This window comes from Paramormyrops kingsleyae, chromosome 2 (assembly GCF_048594095.1).
Source record: "Paramormyrops kingsleyae isolate MSU_618 chromosome 2, PKINGS_0.4, whole genome shotgun sequence".
NCBI classification, from domain to species: Eukaryota; Metazoa; Chordata; class Actinopteri; order Osteoglossiformes; family Mormyridae; genus Paramormyrops; species Paramormyrops kingsleyae.
This window is the reverse complement of record NC_132798.1, coordinates 25,098,672-25,125,354: the sequence shown is the minus strand read 5'-3', so window position 1 is coordinate 25,125,354 and position 26,683 is coordinate 25,098,672. Positions and strand designations below refer to the sequence as shown.

General features: G+C 41.4%; 2 protein-coding genes across 8 annotated transcripts in view; one reads left to right on the top strand and one right to left on the bottom strand.

Moving 5' to 3' along the window:
- Positions 1 to 681: 681 nt before the first annotated feature.
- On the bottom strand, positions 682 to 2,340 carry htr1aa (5-hydroxytryptamine (serotonin) receptor 1A a). Its single transcript, XM_023802904.2, has one exon. The coding sequence runs from the start codon at positions 2,333 to 2,335 to the stop codon at positions 1,112 to 1,114; it is 1,224 nt and encodes a 407-aa protein (XP_023658672.1). The 5' UTR covers positions 2,336 to 2,340; the 3' UTR covers positions 682 to 1,111.
- An 88-nt stretch (positions 2,341 to 2,428) lies between these two features.
- The window catches only part of rgs7bpa (regulator of G protein signaling 7 binding protein a), a 28,739-nt gene continuing 4,484 nt past the window's right edge, over positions 2,429 to 26,683 (top strand). The window contains exons 1-3 of one of the 7 annotated variants that reach the window (XM_023802907.1): positions 2,429 to 2,512; positions 6,308 to 6,387; positions 19,837 to 20,003. In XM_023802907.1, coding sequence (XP_023658675.1) covers positions 19,933 to 20,003 — 71 coding nt within the window. In that variant the 5' untranslated portion in view covers positions 2,429 to 2,512; positions 6,308 to 6,387; positions 19,837 to 19,932. The other 6 variants (XM_072708540.1, XM_023802905.2, XM_023802908.2 and 3 more) reach the window with 6 other exon arrangements.

The following is a 26,683-nucleotide window of genomic DNA, read 5'->3' as shown; positions in this document are numbered from 1 at the left end:
TTCTTTTTAGTGTGCGCGTGGTAAAACAGAAGAGACATTTGCTCTTCGACAAATATTATCAATGAGTCCCAAACCCAAAAACTTTGAGATCAAAATCAAATTTATAGTCTCTGAATGGTTTAATGTAGGCTATATGAAAGTATAAAATACAACCTAATAATGTTTTATAAACGACTATAATTGAACTACACACCTAATATTCTCGATAAATCGTTTATTTTATTGATTAATCGGTTTATTTCCTGAGACTGATTAGTTTATCGAGACTGAAATAGAGATGGAAATCACCAGTGCATATTTCTAATTAACTTGATTGACCTTAATATTTCTGATTATTTCCTCGTAAATGCTGAGTGATTATCAGGGATAATTGCTGCTTTTTGCTGCCTTCGCCCGACATAGAGCGTACAGAAATTAGGGGACCGCATCCGATATGAAACCCCAAATTCCCTGCAGACTTTGGCATATGTAAAACGCCCTTCCTCCTAAATTTCAGCTCAGAATAATTACCTGCTGATGTATATAGGTGTAATGCAAAATAATAATAACAATAATATCAATAATAATAATAATAATAATTGAAATGAAAATTTTAATTTAATCTTTAAGTGAAATTAACGAACTGACAGTAATATTATCAAGATTCCTGTTGAACTGAAATAACTGGACCATAACACACGGTTGTTCAGTAACTGCGTGGTTTATTGTGATGCTAGGAAGCAGGTACCATGTTAAGTATAATTCGGAAACCACAAAGTCCCAAATTTTGTACAATCGGAATGTAGCACACCGTGTGATAATCTTTGCATGGAAATACAACGATGCGTTGCAAATGTAGAACACGAGATACACAAAACAGCGTGATACATGTTCCTTTTCACTTTTTTGCCCGTCCGCACAGCCAATAAGTCTTTTGTTTTAGACTTGTTCAGTTTCAGAAGTCAGATCAAATTCCACATACACAGTCCTTTGCGGCTTACATTACTATACGCAAACGTCTGGTCCTTTACACTCAGAAAAGAAGGGACGCACGTGGGAGGAGGCATACAGTCATACTGTAGGTTTTAAAGTCAATAGCTTTTACCTCACGAAAATACCGAGAAGAGAAAGTTTATGGTCTGTAAAACTTGCATTTAATAATTTTCTTGAAAGCACTTTGGAAGTCTTTGTTAAAGTAGGCGTATATAATTGGATTCAAAAGAGAGTTTGAGTAGCCGAGCCAGTTGATTACTGCCCCAAGCCACTCTGGCATGCAGCAATTGTCACGACAGAAAGGCAAAACCAAAGCGACGATGAAGAACGGCAACCAACACAGAATGAAAGTGCCCATAATGATCCCAAGCGTCTTGACAGTTTTGCGCTCTCTCGCCAAAGCCATTTTTCTCTTAGCCTCTGTGTTCTTTTCGTTTCTGTTTTCGAAACACGGAGCACACTGCGGAGTGTTTGGCAAAGGAAGATGTTGTTTGGAGTTGTTCTGAACCTCTATAATCTCCAGAGACTCCCCGTCTTCCCCGTGTTTAACTGCGCCATTTACGCACGAGTTTGGCTTTGGCTCCACGCTGCGCTTCCAGTTCTTGCTCGTCTCCCCGTTGCTCTTCTTATGAAAGATGGCTGGAGACACTGCCAAGCATCTGTCCGACACTTTCTTTTTCTCCGGCTTGCGGACTGTTTTTCGGATTCGGAACCTAGCAGCTTTGAATATCTTCCCATAGAGAACCAGCATTAGAAGCAGCGGAATATAAAAAGCGCCGAAAGTCGAGTAGATCGTGTACCCAGGATCCTGGCTGATGGTGCAAGCGTCGGGGTTAGCCCTGTCCTCGGGCTTTCTCCAGCCTAACATCGGCGGAATAGATATCGAGAAGCCTATTATCCAAGTGAGACTGATTAAGATCGCTGCGCGCCTGGGAGTCCTCTTGTTCACATAGTCTATGGGGTCGGTAATCGCCCAGTATCTGTCTAGCGCGATTGCGCACAAGTGCAGTATGGAAGATGTGCAACACAACACGTCTAAAGAAATGAAAATGTCACAAGTTACCTGTCCAAGGGTCCACTTGTTTAAGACCTGATAAAGGGCTGCCATGGGTAACACTAGTACAGAAACCATGAGGTCCGTGACGGCTAAAGATCCGATCAAATAGTTTGCCACATTCTGAAGGGATCTCTCAAGGGCGATTGCTGCGACCACGCAGGTATTCCCAAATATGGCACAGAGAATTAACGCTGCTAGGAGCAAGGACGTAAAAATCTGGTAACTTAGTGCCACTTCGGCTAAGCCCGTCACGTTTCCATTCCTGTCGGGAAGATCTAACCGTGTGGTGTTGTTTGTATTTTCCATTTCGAGAGAACATAGAAGATGCCGGGGAGTTCAGTCCCTCGCACCAATGCCGGTGTCCAGCGCTACTCCATCCTGAACAGGAAGCATAGCGATGTGTGGCCTCAGCAGTGTGTTACTGCTCCCGTGGATCATTGGAGTCTGGTGACGAAGTGAATTAATTTATACCAGCGGTGGAAGGTACGTCAGATGGCTGATGGGTCGCGGCACAGTAGTGCTGTTTATTTCTCCTATCTAGCTTCTGATTTCTATGAACGAACCTTACTAAGCTGCACGTTTGTTTCATTCAAAAACCTTTCCCCGCATCTTTTTCGTCTAGCTTGATGAATATAGTTTTCTTTAAAAAAAAAAAAAAAAACTACTACTACTTTATTCCTTTATTCGCGAGTGAATGGTTTATATTCTAATTTTCCTGAAGGCTCAGATATGACTTTTTAATAACTAAGTCTTCCTAATATAACGTTTTTATTCCAAACTGGCATACTGTAGGCGTTTTCCGTTGCGAATTTCGGATTTTTTTCGCTAAATTTACCACACGCGTCTGCATGGAAGGAATAAACGACGTATATATGTAGGCTGTCGACATAATTGTTGTGACTCATTGGCGCTCCAAAGAAAGTAGAAAAAAAGAAAGTTACTGTATCAACCTCTGGAAATGCATGGAATTAATCGGAATATACTCCGATTAATGTGAATAGTTGAAGAATCAAAATTGTTTACTTCATGTACAATGTTGCGTATAACCTTTTTTTGCATATTATTATTATTATTATTATTATTATTATTATTATTATTGTATCTGGCACACAAATGGACGTGCCAGGAGAGAGCACTGGTTGGTGTCCGGCTGCCGCCGTCGGATGAGCTTCAGGACCTCGGACAGCTCCGTGCGCTGAAGGCGTCTGCTGCCATCTGGCGTGAGTCAGGGACTGTAGACATTATACAAGCGGACTAAAGTAAACGGCGTCAGTCTACAGATCGATACTGATCGCATTCTTCGACTGTTTGGCAAATATAAGCGCTTTATATTCGGCTCAATTTCACTTAGGCTACCTAGAAAAAATCGAAGTTATTGGTAGTCTATACCTTTAAGCAGCAAAAGGGCGAGATTAATCTGAAACTGAATGGCACATATAATCAAAACAGCAATGATAATAAACCACGTAATTTAATTAGTGACTGATCGAACGGACAACAGACGGCCGTTTTGCGTATCGCTAATCCGTCCGACGTGTGAGGCGTGATAAGACTTCGCTTACCGTCTCTTACCCTTTTTAAATAGCGTCGAAAACTTCCAACTGGACACAGACCAATTTCAGACTGGATTTATTATGCATACAATGAACCAGTTAAAACATGTATACTTAAAACATTGACCTTTATTTGGTGCATGTGATAAAATCGACATATGAAACAGAATGAATTTGATTATTAGAATAAGATGAGTCGTAGGACGAAGGAACTATAGTACGATTGCAATAATACTCGGATGACCTATTGTCTAGCTTTTGGAAAACGGCACTTTTAAAAAGAAATATGCAATAATAACTCTTGATATGTGTTAGAGGTATGACTCCTTCACTCTACCCCAGATGTAATTACACAGCAAACTGACGCTGTGGAGATAATATGGTAGGAAAAACAAAATGAATCTAAATTTGCACAGACGTCCAAACAATAGCTTGGCAATCGTGATTTACTGTACACAAAATGATTATTTCAGTGGAAATATAGAGTTTTCTATTTCATGTTTGCTGATATTTGATTATTCTGCATCCTAAACTCTTACCTTATTCTCAAAATTAAGACAATAAGTTAACAGGCCTAGTAACCTGTTGTGACTTTAAAGTAGCACTGGCCCAAAGCTTATAAGCAAAGCAAGGTGACCTCCCCATCTGATCAGCCTGTGGCAATTTGTGTGTGTGTGCGCGTGCGTGTGTGTTTGTGTGTGTGTGTACTTATTACATTATGGGGACCAGATTTTCCTGGGTCTATGTATATATTACATTGTAGCAACCGAATATCCCCACAATGTCATATAAAAGTTATTTTGACAATAATATTCAGATGACCTTATGTACATGTTACATTATGGGGACAATGTGATAACAACCTGTTATTTTGATGTGGTGGGGACCAGGTTTTCAGTCCCCACGAGGGGAAATTCAATTTTATAAAAATCTGTGACTGCAATCAAAAAATGAAAAATGCCAAAAGTCTTGCATTTTGCTTGTGTCAGGGTCAGCACCCGTCTATCGAAGTCTTTCATGTTCTCCTCCCCGTTTGGCCAGCAGATGTCGCTGGCCATCCTGTCCTCCCCGGGTCAGTCTTTAGTGTGTTTCCCTGTGGTCCCTCAATGGCCGCACGGCTCGATCAGCTGAGTGTGTGGCCACTTGTACACCCCTCAGTCTTGTGTTTAAATCCCACCTCCTCTGTTTTGTATTTTTGTAGATTTTGTTCCCTTGTGTTTCATTTGTATCAGTTTTCTAGTTCCTGTGTTTTGTGATTTGTATTCGGTTTTGGTTTCTTTCTTTGTGCCTTGCTTGTGTTACTTGTCTTTGTTATTTCCTAGTGTCAGATTCTGCTTCTTAGTTTGAGTTCCTTGAGTTCATTATTAGTTTCACCTGTTGCCTGTTTTCTTGTGCCAGTCCTTGTGTATTCTACCCTGATTGCTCATTGTCCTAGACCCTCCCCGATTGGTTAATTTTCACCTGTCCTGTATTATCCTTGTTAAGCTTTTGAATTTAGGTTCCTGATCCTGTTTAGTTCCTGCTGGAGTCATTGATGTTCATTGATGTATGCCAGTGTTGTTTATTGTTTTGTTATTTGTAGCCCACCTACCCCTTGTTGCCCTGACTCTTTTGTTATTAGTCTTTGTTTATTCCTTTTATTTTTGATCCTTTGTGATCAATTTTGTTTAATAAACCCCCGTATCCCTGTGAGCCGCCAGTGAGTCGTCTGCCCCATGCTTCACCTGCCTGCCCCATGCTTCACCTGCCTGCCCCATGCTTCACCTGCCTGCCCCATGCTTTGCCTGCCTGCCCCATGCTTCACCTGCCTGCCAGAACCTCCCAGTCCCATGACAGTTTGGTTATTTATGGTTAAGGTTAGGGCTGGGTAAGGTTATCATTCTTGGGATTAGGGTGTTGCCCTTAGAAATGAATGGACGGTCCCCACAAAGATACGAGTACAAACGTGTGTGTGTCTGTGTTAGGACAAGAGGCCACAGGTCAAATTTTGCTTAGGACCCTTTGGGCTTCAAGTGACCTCTTTTTTTTAAGATGATGATGATGATGATGATGATGATGATGATGATGATGATGATGATGATGATGATTTGTTTTACGTCTTATTTGCTGATTTGTTTTTCTCTGTCTGCTTTGAAGTTCAGAATTCATGGGTTTAACTTGCTATGAATTTAACAATCTGTGGAAAAACAACTTCATGATTTATTACAGAACAAGCAGTGTTCTTCAGTTTAACGGAGAATACATTTTGATATTCAACACAGAAGACAACATTGCCAGTACAATTTCTTAAGATGAAAATAAATATTTTAAATCTGGTTTATTTTTGACTGTAATTATGGCTAAAAATAGACGACTTCATTTAAAAAATTTATTATCACATTTTCAATAAATTTTATTTCTTAATTTCTTAAACTTTATTTCTTAAGTAAATGCATCTAATTAAAATTAAGATCTGGTTATTTTATAAAGTAATCTTTACATTCATACAAAAATTATAATCAATGTATGTAGCAGTCTGTTTTCTCACTTAATTCTTCTTGCTTTTTTAAAAAAATGTTTTTTTTCATGCAAGTATTGCAGATGTTTAATTTTTAACTCTTCTAGTTGTCTCGGATGTGGCTGTGGTCTCATGACCAGGTAAAGTGCCAGAGCTCATGGCCTCTACCCAAGCACTTATACAAGTTTAGAGTGTGAGCTGGGTCTCACTATAATCCTTGTCTAACAGGTATGTCTCTCACTGGATGTGCAGAGTCTCTGTCTAACAGCTGTGCCTGTCACTGGATGTGCAAGGTCTCTGTCTGACAGGTGAGTCTATCATTGCATGTGCAGGGCCTCTAACAGGTGAGTCTATCATTACATGTGCAAGGTCTCTGTCTGACAGGTGAGTCTGTCATTGCATGTGCAGGGCCTCTGTCTAACAGCTGTACTTGTCACTGGATGTGCAAGGTCTCTGTCTGACAGTTCAGTCTATCATTGCATGTGCAGGGCCTCTAACAGGTGAGTCTATCATTACATGTGCAGGGCCTCTGTCTAACAGGTGTGCTCCTTAATATGTCTGTAGGGCAAATTCTGTTGCTTTGTTTGAAGAGAGCACTTAAAAACACATTTTCTTTATTGAGGCTTTTCCCTGACTTTCCATAACTTCAAAACTGGGAAATTAGGATGGACTTAATCTTTAATAGCAGATTCTCCAAATGGTATGTAATATTTTTCTAACTACAAGCCCTTAACATTTCAGTGAGGAAAAAAGGAATATATTTAGTCACCAAGTTGATAGCAGAGTGGCCTTTCCTCCCAAAATTATGTAAGCAAGAGCATTTGATATGCAAATGACGACAACAGGTTTTAATGATGTTCCATCTTAAGTGTCCTAGAGAATTACAGATAATTACGCTCTCCGGTCCGTGTCTGCAGTGACTAATGGTAAAGAGCCCTGCTTCCTGACTCTGAAGGGGCACTTCTTGAAGCAGCACTGTGGCGTGGTGGTTGTAAATTACCTTTAGGGTTCTTTCAAAGCATCTACCTACGTAATAAGTTTTACTCTGATTTCATCAAAAGGCACCAGTGACTTTTATTACAAAGCACTATGTGTAGGAAAAGTGTTCTGTTGGATGTATAAGTACCAAATGGACCTGCTAACTCTGACAATACGGTGGCCTCGCACCTCCAGGGTGGGCGTTCAAATCACGCTTCTGGTTCTTTGTGCTGAGGACATTTTCTCCCTTTGTTTCCTCCATGTTGTTCAGTCTTCTCCCATAGTCCAAACAAGACATTGGTGACTCTTAATTCACCTCTGTGTTAGAATTCCAGCATGTCACAGGAAACAATCTATAATGTCCCCAGTTCTGTGGCCTGTACTTCCTGGGGCACCCTTTGTGTTTGCTATGACCCTGTCCCGGGTAATTGATTATGGAAGCTGAACCGATTGATTGATTAGTGAAGGTAATTTTTGTGCTTCTGGTTCTTTGTGCTGAGGACATTTTCTCCCTTTGTTTCCTCCATGTTGTTCAGTCTTCTCCCATAGTCCAAACAAGACATTGGTGACTCTTAATTCACCTCTGTGTTAGAATTCCAGCATGTCACAGGAAACAATCTATAATGTCCCCAGTTCTGTGGCCTGTACTTCCTGGGGCACCCTTTGTGTTTGCTATGACCCTGTCCCGGGTAATTGATTATGGAAGCTGAACCGATTGATTGATTAGTGAAGGTAATTTTTGTGCTTGTTGATTAGCCCAATTTCTACAATGTGCAGTAAATAAGAGCAGCAGCAAAGAATGATGGGATATGGAGTCCAGCCATTGTCCGACATTGTCTCTGTCACTGGATCAACTTGAGCCACGCTTTCAGGTGCAGACATTTCCAGTCAAAAAGAAAAGCTTGTTAAGAAGGCAAGTAGCCTTTTTGACAAAAGGAGGTCATGTGTGATGGGAGTTCATAGGAGGTTTGTGTGGCGTCTGTCTCAGACACAACCTGAAGGTGTCTGCGAGAGTGTAAATCCTGCAAGATAGATGCATAAACGCCTTTCTGCTCTTTTAGCGCCTGTCACTGTGGCTGTGAAGGTTTTGTTAGCTGAACTGAAGGTGCAGCTACAGTATCAGGGGTAATATGTTACCTGGATGTTTCTGTGCTTTTTTTATTCTTTGTTGTTCCATTAAAATCAATTGATCTGTGGACAACAAATAACAGAAGCTGTAAAAGACACATTTTTATGTTATTTCAATTTAAGAACACGCAGAAACAACTGACATACAAGCAAGGTACGTAAGGTTCTAACAGGTCTGGATGCTGTTACTTCAATATTAGTTCACATACAAGAACTCGTGGTGATAGGTGGAAATTAGCAGAAGAACATTTTAAATTGGATGTGAGAGAGCACTTCTTTACACAGTGTGTACTTAGTTATGGAATATTCTTAGTGCAATAGTGCAAACTAAAACCTTGGGTTCCTGTAAATCGCAGCTAGATATGATTTTAACAACTTTAAGCTATTAATTGAGCGAGTTAGACAAGCTTGATGTGCCAAATGGCCTCCTCTCGTTTGTAAATTTCTTTCGTTCTTATTTCAGAATCATCCCATTTGTACATTATCATGATTTAATAAACACATTTGTAGTTTTGTGTAACTGTACTGCATTCATTGTGTTCCTAATTCAACTCACCAGTAGAGGGCGCCCAACGTCCTTTTGCAGTAACACGAGTCCTAATAAATTCTTGCAGAAAAAAGTAAAATGGGTGAAATGGAATAAGAAACCGTACAAAACCGAATACATAAGACCTTTGTGGGATCGGGTGGGAGAGTTAACTTTCCGATATATTAATCTTTTACTTTACACCTTTGCAACAACATTTTAGCATTGCGTATTGTAACCTGAATTTATGAATGCAGTTTATTGCGTAATAAACAGTATGTCGCAGCATTTTATTAGGATATAGTGTGTTTTCTAAAATATATAATCCAAATATATAATCTCCATGACATGTTTTTTCCATTTTGCATTAAATGAAAACTTTACCCCAAGAGCCTGGATTAAATAGTTTTTAAATTGTGTCTTTGCACGTAAGAGTCTACAACACTGGTAGGTGGTAGAGAAATTGAACATTGCTTATATAGTTGTATAGATTGATTAAATGTTTGTAGTTGTTTTTTTTTCCTAGTGAGAGGAATGAGAAATCATTTAATTGCTGAATTTAACTGTTCTAGATACTTAAAATTCTTAGCTTGACATTTATTTGCGGCAGCAATTCAAGTGTTACTTTTTGAAATATCTCCCGTAAACTGTGTGTGTGTGTATATATATATATATATATATATATATATATATATATATATATATATATATATATATGAGGACGATATACAACAGCCAGTTCCTTTGCCTTTGCCTTAATTGTTAGCGCGATCTTTGCTCTTTTTGCTGGTTTGATTTTGGGGCGAAAATTCGGTTAGTTACCCCAGCTGTTCATACGCTGGGAAGCCGAAAATATTGGTGTGGGGGTAGGGGGGTAGGTGGAAGTTAATGTGTAACCTTACCATGCGTACATTAAACGGCAGGATTTAAGAGTACTGAAGAGATTACTGTTCATATTTCTGCATGGCAAGCGGTCTTAATCCAAAGCAAAGATAATCATATTTTTACACTTATAAATATATTTAAGCTGGATATTTATGTAGCACTAAGATGGTACCTACCTACTTCAATCCTCTGCTTGAAAAGCCCATACTCTTTCAGGATACACTTTTATCTTTAACTATTGTGCACCTGGTAAGGAAAAAGGGAAATGATTGCACACATTGAATGCACTTCAAACTGGAAAGATTGAGCCATTAGTTAAATCAGGGAAGCTTCTGATTGACCAGTGATATCCGCTTCTGGCAAAGCTTCTAAACTTTAGGCCCCTGCACAATGCTATTGTGCATCCAAGAGTCATATTGTGTCAAGTGACTGTCAAAGAGGCCAGTTTAGAATGTTCATCTGTTACTGTGAGTGTGAGAGTGGTGTGTCTGTGGTTTTTTTCGACGATAGCATGTGAATTAGCAAGTGTGCCTTGCTTTGCTTCTGTACCTGATCGCTGAGTCTGCGCCACGGCAGAGAAATTTATGGCTTTAGATCATAGAAGTGTGGTGACCTCGAGGCCTCTACCCCAGCTACTCCCCCAAGGCCCTGCACAGTCAAACAAAGGCCTCAGTGTACCATGATTTATTGCATATTTCCAGTGTCAGAAAACTAACAAGGCAGAAAGCCTAAAACCTAGTTAAATTCCAGTGGAAATTCCTGTAATGATAAAAGATATTTTATATTCAGTTGTATATGCAATACTATCATATACCAGATAAAATTAAGGTTTAATGTAACTCTATGTGGACTCTGTACTCCATATGAGTAAAGGTGGCTTTTGTGGGTTTTTTCCATCTAAAAGACTCCTGAGGCAGCAGCACTGACACCCGGATGATTACCTTTCGCAGGGGCTGATTGTTTCAAACTCCCCCTTTTTAAAAACACACTTGCCCCCTTCCTGCCAGATGCTGCACAGGCACTGCCTCTTGGGACAGAAATGCTCTCACAGTAAATTGGACTTTGTCCTCTTCGGGGAACCAGTCACATTTTAGCGTTTCAGCTGCTCCATGCCGCAGCTGTTACCGGCCACACTGGAGGCTGTTTGCTTTTCTACCACCGCGAACCATAATGGTCCTCCACGTTTGGAAATCACACACCGTTTGTAAGGGCTGTCAGATCCACGTACTGCAACACTTTTTCATGTCTCGGTGTTGGTTTTAAGCTGGAGTGCAAAACTTCTTCCCAGATTTAAACATGTTTCTTTGGAGATTATTTGCACTTAAAAATCCCATCAGGTTGTCCAAGTGTAATAGACTAGAGGACAAAATCAGGGTTGGAAAGAAAATGGAATGTAGGTCGTGATCTATTCCTAGAATAGTTGATCAGGGAGATACCTTTTAAAGAGCTGTTGACAGCAGCCTATCAGAGATCGTTGTAATTGTGACAAGAAAACTCTGATCCCAAGAAAGCGTTTCTTAACTCTAGATATAGAACAAGTTGACCTTGACAAAAGAATAGATACATCCAAAGACACAGTCATGTATCTGGTTCTCATTATATAGATGGTTTCCACCAAAAGTTATTGTTTGTAGCCCTGAAGAAGATCCAAACACAGCTGAAAGCATCCAAGTGCTTTAAAAGGAGGTTTAGGAAACATAGAAACTGGCTTTTAATGTAATGACTGGATCATGGTACACAGCATAATGAGCCTGTAAAATGAGCTTGTCAAACCCAAGCTGCGATGCTCTGTTGATGATGTTTTACATCAAGTGCTGTTTGTCGTGCTTTTTCACTGATTTGTGAATTTGTTTTTCTGATGCTGCTGATTGCAAAATATTGTAGCTCTTGTGAAATTATGCTACCTTCATTCTGAAGTACAATATAAAATTAAGAAGGAATAATTATGAATATAATTTGTTCTTCACCACTAATCATTTTATTAGAATAAATGGTGCATTGGTACTGCATTACATAATGATGAGCGTAAAAATAAAAAATGTGGCTTTTCTCATTTTTTAAGAGTTTATTTAGGTCTACGATTCTTTTGCCTTATTTCGAGCTGATCGGTATATGATTATGATCCAGCTTGTAATTCAGAAGGTTCTCATTCTTGTTTCCAGAAGGAATGGTAATGATGCATGTGAAAGTGAGTAGAAAAGAAATGGTGAAGCCCTCAAACGCTCCGCAAGTATTGGGACACCCTCACCAGAACGGATGCAAATACAGAGGTTACTAGGGTGTATACTGGGGCACTGCTGCAGCCCCCATCCTAACTACCATCTGTCTGTGTTATCAGCACTGGTCAGGCCTTCTGGCACATGACATAATCTTTGAAAATTGTGCAAATTTGTGCTGCTGGATTTCAGCCAAGTGGTTTGGGAGCTGCTCACAGAAAGCGGCGTTTTTGCTAACAGCCGACGATGTGACTTGGCATATGCTGAGCAGCCCTGTTTGACTGAAGAAGACATTAAAAAAGATTGATTCTCTAATCAGGCTTGAAGCAGGTGCTTTCTTTTTGGAGTTTCACTGAGATTTGTGGGCTGTGGTACCCATTGAGTTTCTTTGGGAATGATTCTTTCATAGAATGATGTGGCATTGCTTTCCAGTCAACACAGACCCCGTGGTAACAATAGGCTCCAAGGACAGGTTACTGTTATGCTTCGTATTGTCTGTATAGAACAGCCCAAAACAGAAGACGGTTGAATTCATGAAGGAGCGTTCTTCATGGGTTTGGATTATGCTGGAAGATTAGTATGAAGTCTTTTGAAGAATTAGACACTGTGCCGCAGCAGTAAGGACTATGAAGCCTGTTGACTGCATTTCCCGCTATTCTTTGTTCCCAGAAGAGATTCTCCTTTGTTTATTCTCAAAATGGGAAAGTAGACATAAGAGGAAAATGGCAAGACGCTTTTAATCGATAAATTTGCAACACAATTGATTGAATTAACTCACTAGTACACAGATTTTTGGGCATTTTTTGGGTAACTAAATTATCCATTGATCTATGATTTAATTTTTGTAGTTAGATGCTGAACCGCAAAAACTTGCTGTAGTATGCCATGAGTACTTTCAGTAAGAATCAAGTCAGCACAGAAGTGGACTTATTTAATTACTGGGAATTAATAAATCCATGTTGTACGAAACAGCAACTGCATAGTGGCAGAATCCCAGATGAGCAGACTTGTGATGGCATGATGCTTATTTTCCAGATTAGGTGGCAACCTCTGGACCCTTTGTTCTGTTTCTCTGGTCCTGTCTAGACCTGCCTCATGCAGGCATCTCCGACTCCCCTTCCCACACCAGCCATCTTAAGGAACATGAAGCATCTTGCCATTCACTCCATGCTTCACTGCTTCCATCATTCCGTCTAACCATCTCTCACTGGCTACAAAAACATCACTCTTCATTAAAATATATTAACTTTACTCATCAAAGCCAGAGCCTCATTTTAAACTAAATACTCCTTTTTCAAGCAAGCAGAGTCATTTGTCTTACTGCGTAAGTTTATCCTCCATAGTCCGTAACAAGTAAATAATTTAAATACAGTTCAGATATCATATCATTAATGTATGCTGCTTGAATAAAAAGTAGGACTCTGGGATTACCCCCAGGTACACAGTAGACAGGATCTATCCATCCTATGACCATAACTGCAAGTCTCAAGGCCCTGTATCATCTTTCCCAGCTCGAAATGGTTGAGCAGGAGTCTGGAGAGAATCTGGTCATTCTCAGTGTCACATAGTAGCCCACAAATATTGTGCAGCCATCTGAGGACAAAAGGGTGCTTTCTTGTAGAAGTTTTAATGGGATCTTATGAGAATTAGCACAGGACAACCATATTGTTCCCATCATAAGCTTACTGGCTGAGCAGTTTGGAAGAGGGATGAACCACATTATTAGTATAAAGTAAGCTAAGCAGAGGCCTGTAATTTATTTATGCATCTGGAAAAGTATTAAAGAAAAGCAAAGTACTGAGCTGAAGAATATAGCTCCAAAGTCGCTTTACCACCCTGCCACCTAATATAAAGAAAGCAATCATTGTAATATGTGAATTATTTCACACACCGCAATCCAATTCCTCTTTATTGGCCTAATGTAGGAAAAAATGTCACTGCTAAAATGTCATATGTACAGCTACTGTATGACCTGGTTTTAATTTCCTTCTGACCTGGCAGTATTGAAACATGAGGGATGAAAACCCTGTGTATCATTTTGAGGTGTTCGTAAGGGTGGTATGTGGCTCTCTGGGTCAGGATTCTGTGCCCATGATCAGAATGTTGTTGGTTCAAATCCTATGACTGACAATGGGATCTTATCATTGTTGGGTCCTTGAATAAGACCCTTAACACCAAACAAACTGCTGTGTGGTGCTGGACAGATGACTGACCCTGACCTTAGGCTTTGCCCTCATCTCTGTCTGTGTGCCTCATAGTAGTGTAAGATGGGTTTGAGAGCCCTTAAGAACTGCTCGGTGCAGTTATATGTGTACATATTAAGTCAAACTAGGGAAGCAGGCAGGTGCCAAACCTTATATGTTTTGTTTGGGTAGCAGGTAAGTTGTTCTTTTTTCCCCCTTTCTTGATAGTAAAGTTTAGGGGCCTTCAGATCTGTTTTGTTCCTTATCTTTCTTCGGTACTGATCTTGTGCCTTGTTCCCCTCAGTGGGTAGTGGTATGATACTCTACAATGTGCTGATTCGGGGCGAATAAAAGGCCTATTTTATTGAACCCCAAACCTCTGTGAACTCCTTTTCTCTTCCTCCTGCTGGTAGTGCACTTTAGCCCCCTGCTTACCTGTTATTGCCTCCTGACCTAGACCAGGCGCGTAACAGTACCTTACTCATACTGGTACAAATAGCAAACAAATATTTCATTATCCACTCATGCCGGTGAGTCAGTCTGGGTTCCAGCAATGGGAATTAAACTATAGCAGTATGCTTCCAGTGATTACTGGCTGTTATTAATGGTGAGAAAATGCAAAACTGCATTGTTGCTCATACTAGAAATCAGAAATTTCAAAGCAACCCAGGGTTTAAAAAAGGATTTAATGAAGCGTCTATGTCAAGGTGACCCAGAGAACCCTGTCAAGTGGATGAGACAGCCGGGTTCCTGCACACACCTCTCCACAGCGACGTCTGCCGTCGGACGAATCTGACAGAGCCGCGGCTGCGACTGAGGGAATAGGGCTTCCCTCCAAGAGCATTACTCTGCTCTGATGAAGTGCGCGGCTTGCAGAGTGACAGGAAGTGGGTGGCTGACAACACACACACCGGAGGAGATGTGCGCTGGTCTTCACCCCTCCTGAGCTGGTATGGGCATGGCACACTGTGCCAGGGGGAGACCTATGATAGATGTGATAATTGGCCATTCCAGATGGGGGGGAAGAGTGGAGGGATGAGGGAACAAATCTAACAAACATTTGAACTAGTTTAAAAGTCAAGCTATTGCCTGAAAAGTAGTATTGCCTGTAGTTTTTCATCGAAACACCTCACCTTGCAACAGGTTAAGAAAATTAACCAAGGTTCAATCCAGGAGCTGGGGCAAGCTTCTAAATATGTGTATAGCCATGAAATGCTTCAGGTGAAAACACATGAAAAACAATGAATGTTACTGAAGAATAAAATCACATTTTATGTATAAATATACAATATAGATTGATTCATTATACAATGGCATTTATAGAGTGTTTACAGGTCAGGCCAGTGTCCACAATAATACTGCCGTTTTGGCTATATATAGCACTGTAAATATCAGTCACAGAAGAGAGCATAATCGGCCCAGTTCAGCAAGGCTGCCTCAGCACTGGTGATAAGGCGTCCATGGTTTCTCTCTGCCCGTCGCTGTGCCCGTCGCTGTGCCCATCCAGATCCGCAATATGGTGGAGGAGAACTTCTGTGGCAGTGTGCAGCTCTTAAAGTTCTTAGCCATATTACAGGAATATTACACTCAAAGCTTAGATAATGCCCATGTCAGGGTTACTTTCAGATAAATCTTTCATTAACATGCCACTGTCGTGTGGTTGACTGGGTGACATCATGTTTGCTTATAAAAAAAAAAACACACATTGCCCATTATTTCTTCAGACAAACATCTCTGTGACCCTCACCAGGGGAAAGTGGTGCAAATGATGATGGTGATGATAATGATGATGAGAAATAAACAGCAAATACCTACACATCCTCCTCTTGACACTTCACTGTGGTTACTTTATGAGCACTGTACCTACACATCACATGACATCATATTACAACGTCAGATGAACGTCTGAAATCGGACCTGCTTTTGATGATGGGGATGCCCTTTGCTATTGAAATTCTGTACTCATGGTTCTGACCTCTGAGGTAGAGGTCCAACCCTCTGGGTTCCAAAGCCAGCCTCATATCCACCCCGATGACCTGGAGGTCACCTGACAGCCAGCTGGTAGTAAACAAGTAATCCATGTGCTGAAATTCGGCTTTATCCACCGTAGCCAGAGTGTCTAGCCGGTCCCACTCCACCAGGCCCATGAGCCCTATCTTTCTGCATTCCCACTCGATAGTTCTGCTCACAACACCATGACCCAGAGCTTAAGAGGTGAACTTATCATATACATTACAGAGAACCAGCGGACGTTCATTTGCGTGGTCATTTCTTGAATGGCAATCAAATTCATGATTACTTTTCGAAAGAAAGGTTAAAGATTAAGATTAATGTGCTTCACTGTTCCGGAAAATCGGTGCTTTAATAATGTTGATTTGTATCATGCATTATTCTTGATAAGAATTGTTTAAATGTTTATGTATTGTAGCTCTGGCTGCTAAGGTGTAATAAACATGAATTAAATATAACCAAACCCAGCACAATGTACGCCCATTTCATTTTTAATGTCAACATGTGCGTCCACTTTGCAGTCGTGCTTAATAGCGACATGTTTAAACGGTCACCACTGAAAACTGCGAGAGGATTCGGGTGTTTAAACTCCTTCAAAGATGTGGCAGACCTGGAAGGGAACTTTTCTTATAAACATATCGAATGCAATTTTATCAAGGAAAAACACAGAATCGGATAGTTGGAAAAGTAAATCTCCACTTTTTCACTGCCGACTAATAAAAGACTTTGGAGCGTTAAAGCAATCCGACGTAATCCCGATCAATTACGGAATCGCCTAACTGCATCTGGGAAACGATTATACCATCAACCCAAAACAGGTCAACATTTCAAGCGCAAATTAAATTCGATGCTGCGTTTCCTGTAAGCATTTATTTCCAATTTTTGGTCCGTTACATAAACATAAACATAGAAGTTGCAAATATTAGTTTAAAACTGCAATATAAAGTTCTTTACTTTCAATATAGCTAGTGGCCATCTTCAACACAATATGCCTATATTACAGCGCAAACAGTCCCAAATTATAAACTAGTAAGTAAAATATATTTGGTTACAACACCTTTTGCCGCACCGTAATTTGTCATCCATCTATCAAACGCTATTGAAGAGTGGACTGTTAGAGAATATTAAAGCTAGTATGGATGGTAACGACATGTGTATCACAGATGGTTTAAGACGAGATATTTTTAAGTGGCCAGATCAAGAATTGTAAATCAATCCTAAATTCACTTGAGATTAAAAGTTTCGTGATCCGGTGGAAATATTGTTGCTTGGATCGAAATGCTTAGCCAGCAATATTTACTTATTATTTACGCAACAATAAATTTTCATTTGTACTAAGCTAGCCTAAACATGCCTGCATCGCAAATCATATTAGTGTACTTTACTATATCGGACTACGCAGTACAATAATCGTTAAAATAGACGCTTCGACTGTCAAAATATTCGAACATTTAATTGCGACATACCATAAATGGTCTGTTTTTTTGTTGCTGTTTCCGACCGTCAACACCAAGGATTCGGGTTCAAGGACATTGTCCAGTACACCCCTCGAAACGGTCGCTCTCAGCTGGTCCAGTAAACATCCATAAAGTTCACATATTATTTTATTAAACCTGCAATGGACATTATTATTCTTTCATTTCCCCCTTTTAAACCATTTCCTTTCATACATTTTGTTAGCACTGTGAGCTGACGGTGCATCATAATCAAACGAATATGACATTAAAAAGGCACCACTTTCAATATACTGTAGATTGAAAGACACTGTTTTATGTTTTCATATTTAGGTCGTTGCAATCGCCTGTCTTTCTTTAAGCAAGCAATACGGCTTGTATTCTTAAATATGAAAAATCCTAAATATAGAAATGTTCATCTTTGCATATTTTGCCCCAGAACTTCTGACACTCTTGTCATCGTTTTGTGGATGAGTTTGGGTGAGGTGTAATTAACGATTTAACATAGGCTACTGGAAAAGGTGTTCATTCCCGAGGGGTCTACTTTGATGGATTGCATTAGTATTCTTGTCTTATGAGTGTGTCGTTCTGCTTGCCACGTCAGGCTGCCATTTATTGTGTGTCTCCTGTTTTTTTCACCAAGGTTAGCTCTACTCTCAGAAGAAGACCTTGAAAACAAGATCGGGACAGTCAGTGGCATCCGTCATTAGCTTTTGTTATCGCAATCGTCCGACTCGTCATTTCGTGGCATTAGCGATATTGTCACTCGAACTGTTTATTTCCACAGCATCCGTGTCATGATCTCACTGTTGGCGACGTTAGAGTAAAAGCTGCCGCGTACGACTGAGACGCATCAGCCTATCCGCAGTGCTTCATGGAAACTCATAAATGTAAGACATGGCTGCAGCTCCATCTCGCTGAATGCGCCTCTCATAAGGAGGGATCGGCCGAGTGCGAACAGGACATTTAATCTGTAATCGGGTTTCTGCTGGAGTGAAGGTGACTCGCTTTTGCAGTGGAAGCTATGCGGAGAGGAGATGCGAGCGCTCATCCGGCACTCTTGCGCGCTGAAGGCTGCCAGCCAAACGACCTGTCTGAGCAGTAGGGAACCAGTCGGTCGCTCTCAGTGATACCGCATTAACACCAACAAAAGCAGCGAACAATTTTTTTTAAGGTTGCAAGAATAATCTAAAAATTAATTGCACGCGTAGGTTTTACCGGCCGCCGTTTATGCATGAGTTCTGCACCGAATGGGCGCAAAAACCGCCCCAAATCCGCCGGGAACATTTTTCAAATCGGCAAGCCTCAGTACCGGGACTCGGAGCGCCGGGAGAGCACGGAAAGCGCCCGCAAAACGCAGCGGGTGGTGGAGCACTGCAGGATGGTGGGTACGACTGGTGACGCGATCCCGCTTTATTATTGTGATCCTGTGCAGCTAGCGTGCTCTCACACCTATTTCTATTCAAATCACGTGCGGACGTGCTATATTTAAACTGCCGCAAATCATCCCTGTTATTGTATAGCAAATCTAATAAAACCAAACGCTCTTTGCCATTTTTGTTACAAGGCTAATGGAGATTAATATTATACGTATACATTGAAGTCAAGCGATTTCCCAACGTTGCTGAATGTACTTAGCGATGGCCTTTTATGAAGTTAGTATCTATTTAATAATGTGGCTGAATGTGAATTATGTACGTGTATTACAAAACACACCATCTCTTCATTATGCACTGACTGAATTGCGTAGAGGTCTCGTAATCTGCCTGTTTTTTTTGCCGCAAGCGACTATATAAATCCATGTCTTGCATCAGTAAGATTTGGAGAAGAAAAAGAAGCTTTAGCAAAATCTTTAATGGATGGCCGTTGTAGCCTTCATTATACAAATAAACCATGAACATATTAACGCACTTAATATTTTAGATTATTTAAAGTGCATTGCTCCTTAAATTATCAGTATGCAAAAGGTAATTAATTTGATGCATTTTGCGTTCTTTCCAAAGTCTCCGTCTCTGGTTGGGTTTTACCTATGTACATAGCAAAAATTATAAATATTGATTTTTGGAGAAAATCAGGTTGTTTACACATCTGTACCGACATGTATACACGTTACCACCTGCACATCTACTTCTCCGGCTTTCCGTGTAAGAACTCATACTCTGTACAAAGACAAGGTGCACTAAAACAGTGCTATTCGGTTAATGTGACGTGAAAAAACTCATTTGTTACCATACAGTAGCCCTTGCTGCTTAAATTAGCGGCAATAAAAAGTGTCCTGTCTACTAAGTAAAAATGACAAAAAAAGAGGTTTGTTTTAAAAGAAACATGAAATAGATAGATACACTGATATTTGTTCATTTATTTCTTTATTTTTCAGATTGTCCACGATTTCAATACACTTGTGGCCCTTTATCGAGAGCTGGTCATCTCCATCGGGGAACTAACTGTCGACTGTCCGTCTCTGCGCGCAGAAATGCACAAAACACGAACCAAAGGCTGTGAGATGGCGAGAAGCGCGCACCAAAATCTCTCTGCCATTCCGGGGTAAGTGACCGGCGTGCGCGGCTGTGTGGCTGAGGCTAAAAGCAAACAAACGAAATACATTCAGAATTAAAGCTTGGAATTTATATGATGTTGGTTTATTAATAAGATTTGCGGGATTGACGCTTGTCTTTTTAAAGACACGCATACACACACACACACACACACACACACACACACACAGACTTAACCGTGTCTGTGATGGAGAAGAACAATTTCTGCAGTAGTCATTGGAGCTGTCCTTGGTGCTGATGAGTCGTGGCGCCTTGGTAAGACCCTTTGACAAACTGACTGTGTCAGACTGATCGGAATTTTAGTATTATTTGTCATAACATGAATGCAAATAATGGAATCAAGATAGTAGTTTAACTACTAATTCTATTTGCAGTGTATATGATAATTATCCTTTGCAGTATGCATGTACAAAAAACCTTAAACATAACGAGAAATATACTTTTGTGTGTATCTTATTTCGGAGTACACATACTTCTTTTGTGGAATTAAGGAGAGTGGCAGAGGTGGGATAGGACAGAGAGGGAGAGAAAGAGAGGAAGTGAGAGGGACTCAGGTGATCATACAGCGCGGTACCTTTCTGTGCTTTGGGTGTAATACTGACCTGGAACCATGTATCGCGCTTTTATGACTACACAGGTACAAAGAGGTTGGCTGCCATTGTCAATATACATTGCTATAAGTAAGAAGAAAAGAAGTTTCATGGCTGCATAAAAGGATTAAAACAAGCCAAAAATAGGTCAAATCAGAGCCTTATTAAGATGGCTGACAGTGGTGGTGATGATGATTATTGTTATTATTGTTCTGCTTATTCTACAGTATGCAGCATATTGCAATATGTGAGTAAAACATTTGTCATTTTTTATATGGGTCAGATCAGTCACATGTGCTTTTGGCAGCACTGCGTGTTCATTTGAGTTCTGTGCCCCTCCCTCATTCCCAGCAACCCACAGACCCCCCACTACTGTACTGCGATAGCAGATGAAAAATAGGCTGTGAAATCAAAGGCATTAACACGTAGGACGACTCGAGCAACACTGCAGCCTCAAGCTCGTCCTTCATTTCTTTTGTCTTATTGCTCTTCCATCTTTTGCCAGGTGGTTCCGTAGAGATTAAAAGCCAATTTTTCAAGAATGTATGTGAAAATTGACCATAACCGGCATGGAGGGTCAGAGCATTAAGTGCAGTGTAAAGAATCGATAGTAAAGTATGTTGAATAGGCTATGAGAGATTATTCTAGAATGTGAGCGCCATTTACAAAACATCAGCTTGCCTTCTTGCACTTAGCAGCCAGATTTAATTTAAGTTTCCTGGTTTACTGTGCTGCCTACAGCGGCTGCTGTTCTTTGCTTCTGAAAAACATTAGTCAGGTGACTTGAGTGCTCACTTTGAAAATAAAAGAACATTTCAACATCAAAGGGGGCAGGGGGGAGCACTTATGTGGCCAAACTATTGCATCTTGCAGACCTGTGTATTCTGAGAGCCATATAATTGCAGTATAAACAGCTCCCTTCATTTTTTTATTCTTATTTATATCGCTGTGTTTGTCATTCCTGATATATTTTGGATTTTGTAAGTCAGGGCCATATGCATACCTCGTTTGTGAGTTTCATGCTTTTGTGTGTTTGAGAGAGAGACAGGGAGATACGGTGTACCCGGTACTTGACAGCTACTTGCAGAACAGCCATTAGGGTGTACATTTAACCTTCTTTGCCTGCTTGTTGACGAGCTTGCTTTAAATAGCGTATTAAAGAGCCGCGCAGCTAATGTCTTTAGAAATATTTTCGGGCAAAGTAAAAGTGCGCCTGGCAGCCGCCTAATACACAATCAGCGGGCACATTTGTGACAATCACGGCCTCTCGAGATTCGCCTCGCGGTTCTCGGCTCGTCTGGGCGGCTGCTGATTCGCTGTCCTCCCGCGGAGCGGAGCAGGGAGACGCTTTGCGCAGAGCAATGAGATTCACCATCTGACAGATTCCCGAGCCCCCGACCACCCGTTCCCCTGCCTCTCTGCTCCATTTTCACATGATGCCCCCCCCCCCCCCCCGACTTGCTCCTATTCTCCTTATATTCCCTCTTGGTGGTTGGATTATGGTCAGTGACTCACCCATTTAGCCTCACCAATGCCTAGCCTCGTTTGAACTGCTCTTCCCAAATTCAGGTCAAATAACCAACTGTTTAACATTTCACCTATATGTCAGTTTCTGGTTTCATATTAAGGGACAACAAGTATGATATCATGGATTAATCAGTAAGTATCATAACATTGCCCATCCACCAACTCTGTTCCGGAGGGGTGGCTTGAAGATGGATGGCTTATTGCCCATTCTGCGGCTCTTCTGTGCTGTCCGTCCATGGCATTTTGACAATGACATTTGGGCATGTAACCATAACGGCTTTAGATAAATGATGCTGTACCATACTGCTGCTTGCCATACCCAAGGGTGACACTAGAGATTTCGGGCCCCATGAAAGCATATCATATTGGGTCCCCAATTATGCTTTAATTTTTTTAGGGCCAGAGTCACTTAGGGGTCCTTTGAATCTTCCTAACCCCCGCTCCCCCATCCCCCATGGCCCCCGGTCCCACACCCTAGCTGTACTACTCTCCCTCAGCGTGGATGGCTGAGCCACCTGACATTCCCCTCTGTTTTGTGGGTCTGAGGACAGAGGAGAAGCAGTACCCTGAAGTGAGAATGGACAGGGTTGGCGCCGCCCTGCAGGTTTTCGGCCTTATCTCCCCGGCACAGCCTACCTGCTCTCTCGCATTCTCTTAACTTCGGGGGCTATATCGGCGGTTTGAGCAAAGCTGCCTTCTAGTGACGTTAATTGCCTGCCATATTAGTATTTTTGCTGTGGTACCTGGAATTGCATTTGATGTTTGGCTCCTTCTTCCATTCAGTGGAGTGACCCCCACCCCCCGCCGCAAATGTAATTCAAATCATGTTTCCCTAGTTTAGATACAAATACTAAGTCACAAAATTTCAAATTTACTTTGTATTTTATATACAGAAAAAGACAAAGGCATTGGAAATATAGTTGCGGTGTCAACTTAAATTGTTGTGTATCTTTTAAATTCTTTGTTGAAGTGGGATTCATTGCTTTATTCTTGAACTCATCCCAGATGTATAACAATTTATGTTTAAGAATTAATATTCAGTGGGTTTGTATACACGTAGAAGCAATTCAGGAAAAATCCATCCCTGTTTGTAACAATGGTTATTTTTTTCTACCCCAAAATGCTAATAGGTGTAATGTTTGATAGATAGATAGATAGATAGATAGCTAGATAGTGTGTTTGACAACTATCATGCATTTAAAAAAGCATGCCCATTTCATTTTGCCATTCCCACTGTGCTGTGCAGTATGACTCGGGCCCCTAAGAGTAATAGCGATCGTTATCCGACACTGTAGCGTTCTACAAATAGGGCTGACCCCTAGCCGTAGTGTGAGGAGGACAGAATCTGTCTAGACTAGATTAGCTCACTGAGGGAAACAGATGTTCTTTTTGGTGATGCTTTTTTTGGGAAAGGGGAAAAAAAAAACTTCGGAGCAGTAACAGCGAGCGAGACGCCAGCTTGCTTTCTGTCCGCTCGGTGTGTCCAGTGACCCGCAACCCCAAAGCAAACGATGACGGCCCCTCTCTGATTCATCGTTCACGTGAATACCCAAGGTTTGCTTTTCGCTATAAAGCCAGCGGACCTTCCAGGTCTCAGCTGTCACCCGTCTCTGCCGCACGTCCATTCCCTGCTCGCTGCCGCACATACTGGGCACAGAGAAGGAAGCCTTGCTTCGCGTTCCACGTGCTGGTCAGAGGACTTTTCTTGTTTGGGTCCTGGAGTGACAGTTTGGATTATCGCTGCTGAGTATTCAAGAGCAGTAATAGAAAGAAAGTTACTATAAATAACAGTGGATTTGTGATTAACAGCAACCTCTCGTGAGGATTCCTTTGTAAAACAAGCCGGTTCATGTCAAACAAATGCAAACGATCTCAAGAGTTTTTCCTGTAACGCAAATATATGCAGTGTGCACTGAGGTCAGACTAGGCAATCCACTTCTCTCCGAAATTTACACCAGGCAACCTCTCAGTCATGGTTTTCTATTCATCCATCTTCTACCTGCTTTTCTAGGTCAGGGTTGTTGGGGAGTTTGGGTCTCAGGCAAGATAGGGCACGAGGCATGTGTGTGTCCAGGGAAGGATGGCCAGTAAGTCATGACTTCAATTTGTTGCTTATTTTTAAATGTAAGGAGGCTGGATACAAAGCGAAAGCTATGGAAGCTGTTCTTTACATTAAATACTGTGAATGTTATGGATTGTTTCGGCTTATTGCCCCATATGCAACCATAGTCATGCTCGTGATATTAACACAACCAATGTTTTTTTCTGATTTTTCTGTGTTTTGTGAAACTGGACGGCATAGCAGGTTTCCATCTTAACTCTCCTTGTGTGACCAATGTCCAGCTGCAGCCAGACACCGAAATTAGCGCAGCGCTAATAGAGAAACGCGCGGCACAGACCCCGAGCCGCCGCCAGTCAGCGGAACCCTGCCATTTGCCAGCGGCGTTTCCGGCATGCCCTCGTTTTTCTGCCTCGCGTAAGTCATCCTCGTAGGTCTGCCTCAATGCATCGCCTCCTGTTCTCTCCGGGAACTCTGCCAGGCCAGAGTCATTCTTCTGCTTAGCAAGTTCATTGTATTAACGGAGTTGTGGCTTTGCAGAGTCCATTTTATTCCGGACACGGTTTGCACTGCCCACGACTCGAATGGTGGAAAATGTACTTTTAAGATAAGGGAACATATGAAAGGAAATATCTGTTAATGAACTGCAATGCATTTTGCAGAAGTGTGCAGAGATACTCTTTTAGGGAATAGATATAAATGTGTGTTTTGTCTATGGCTTGATTATTCACGATTAATATGAAAGAGCTGACATTGTTGTCCAGTTGGACTTCTCCGATTTTCCTCTCATACTGATTATTCTTGCATTCCTCCATGTTGTCTCAGCAATGTGAATTTCTGGTTTTTTAAACAGACTCAAATACAGCACCAAAATGTAATTTTTTGAGAAAGTTCCTTAATGTCATATATGCATTTATGACCTTATGCACTTAATTTTTGGATACCTGATAGAGACCATTCTTTTCGTTATATATTTAATATATTTGTTGTACAGTAGCATTTAAAAAAAGCCCTCAGTGCAGCTGGTTATTTAACGTAAGCTAAAAGGCTAAACTGGGTGCTGTGGTGTCTCAGAAGGTAACTGGTTCCTTGCCACCGTGCCTTTGGGGTTTTGAATCCCACCTCCACTCTTGGCGTGTCGAGTCTGTATGTTCTCCCATGTTGAGTGGGCTTCCTTCAGGTCCTCCTGCCGTCCAAAGATGCAGCTTAGGCTAAATTGCGTCTCTGAATCACCCATTGAGCATGACTGTGTGTGTATGTATGTGGCCTACAATGGCGTGGCATCCCCCCAGACCCTCACCAGGGTAAGTGGTTAGAAGATGAAAAGGTGAATATTCTGGCTAAAAACAGTCCTGAGATTTGAACCTGCCGCTTTCATACATGTATAAGGAGGCGGACAGTGTGCGTATTCTGCATTTTAAGGACACACGCACGAGCATTAATCACGAGGAGAAGCTTGCGGTGATGCGTCTTTCCATCACGCCATCTGGCGCGGCGGGCAGAGCTCTGCGAGGGGACGCTTTACTTTTGACTTTATAGCCAGCGGTGTCCTTGGTGGTCTTCTAACGGTAAAGCTTTTCAGTGCTGGAGTTCACCATGTGCTGGACAAGCTCTGACATCTCGCTATTCAGAAAAGTCACTGTTATCCACCAGTGTCAGATAGGCCATCCGTATACGTGCTGTACTGGCCACTGCTGCTTAACTATCCTTGTTTACAACTCAGGAAAAAAATGAAGATTCTATACTTTAAAAAAAACCTGCATTTTTAAATCCTGGTTTAATCCCGGTTCTGCTGGCAGAAGCTACGCTGAGCAGCAGGCTGCTTCCAGGCTCAAAGTTTCTAAGACCATAGTACACAAGAATACGGTGAAGCAGGAGACACTGGGAACGACCAGAAACCAGCCAGGTAGAGGACAGGAGCGAGTTTCTAATGGCAGAAATGCCCGTTAATTTATCTGGTAGTACCTTATGATTCGGAGGATGATATCAAGTGACCTTCAAAAAGAATGGGAAACATTAAGTGGTGTGAAGTGCACTGCTATAACAGTTAGGACTGCAAGGACTCCTAGAAGCCCTTAAAGACCCCTAAAGCAAGGAAGAAGCCCTTCATCAATGAGAAGCAGGGAAGAGCTTGGCTGAAGAGCTTTACACAGATGCATGCCCATAAACCGAGAAATAAGTGAAACTAAAAATGTTGCTGTGGTCTTTTAATTTTTTCCAGAGCTGTATATAATACATGTATTCATTTAGCAGGCACTTTTATCCAAATCAAGGTAGAAATAAGTCAGCAGGGTCAGACCCTCAGTCCCTGGAGCAATTAAAGGTTGAGGGTGTTGCTCAGGGGCTTAATGGAGAAATCACTCAGCTGACTTTGTGGTTTGAACCAGTGACCTTCCCATTGCAGGCACAGCCTCCAACCCCACTGAGCCACTGGCCAACCCCCCATAATTAAAATAAGCAATAATAATTATAGTGAAATCCATATCCTTATGT

Excerpts from the sequence above, each read along its gene's own strand:
- htr1aa (XM_023802904.2), bottom strand. The coding sequence starts at position 2,335 with ATGGAAAATACAAACAACACCACACGGTTAGATCTTCCCGACAGGAAT.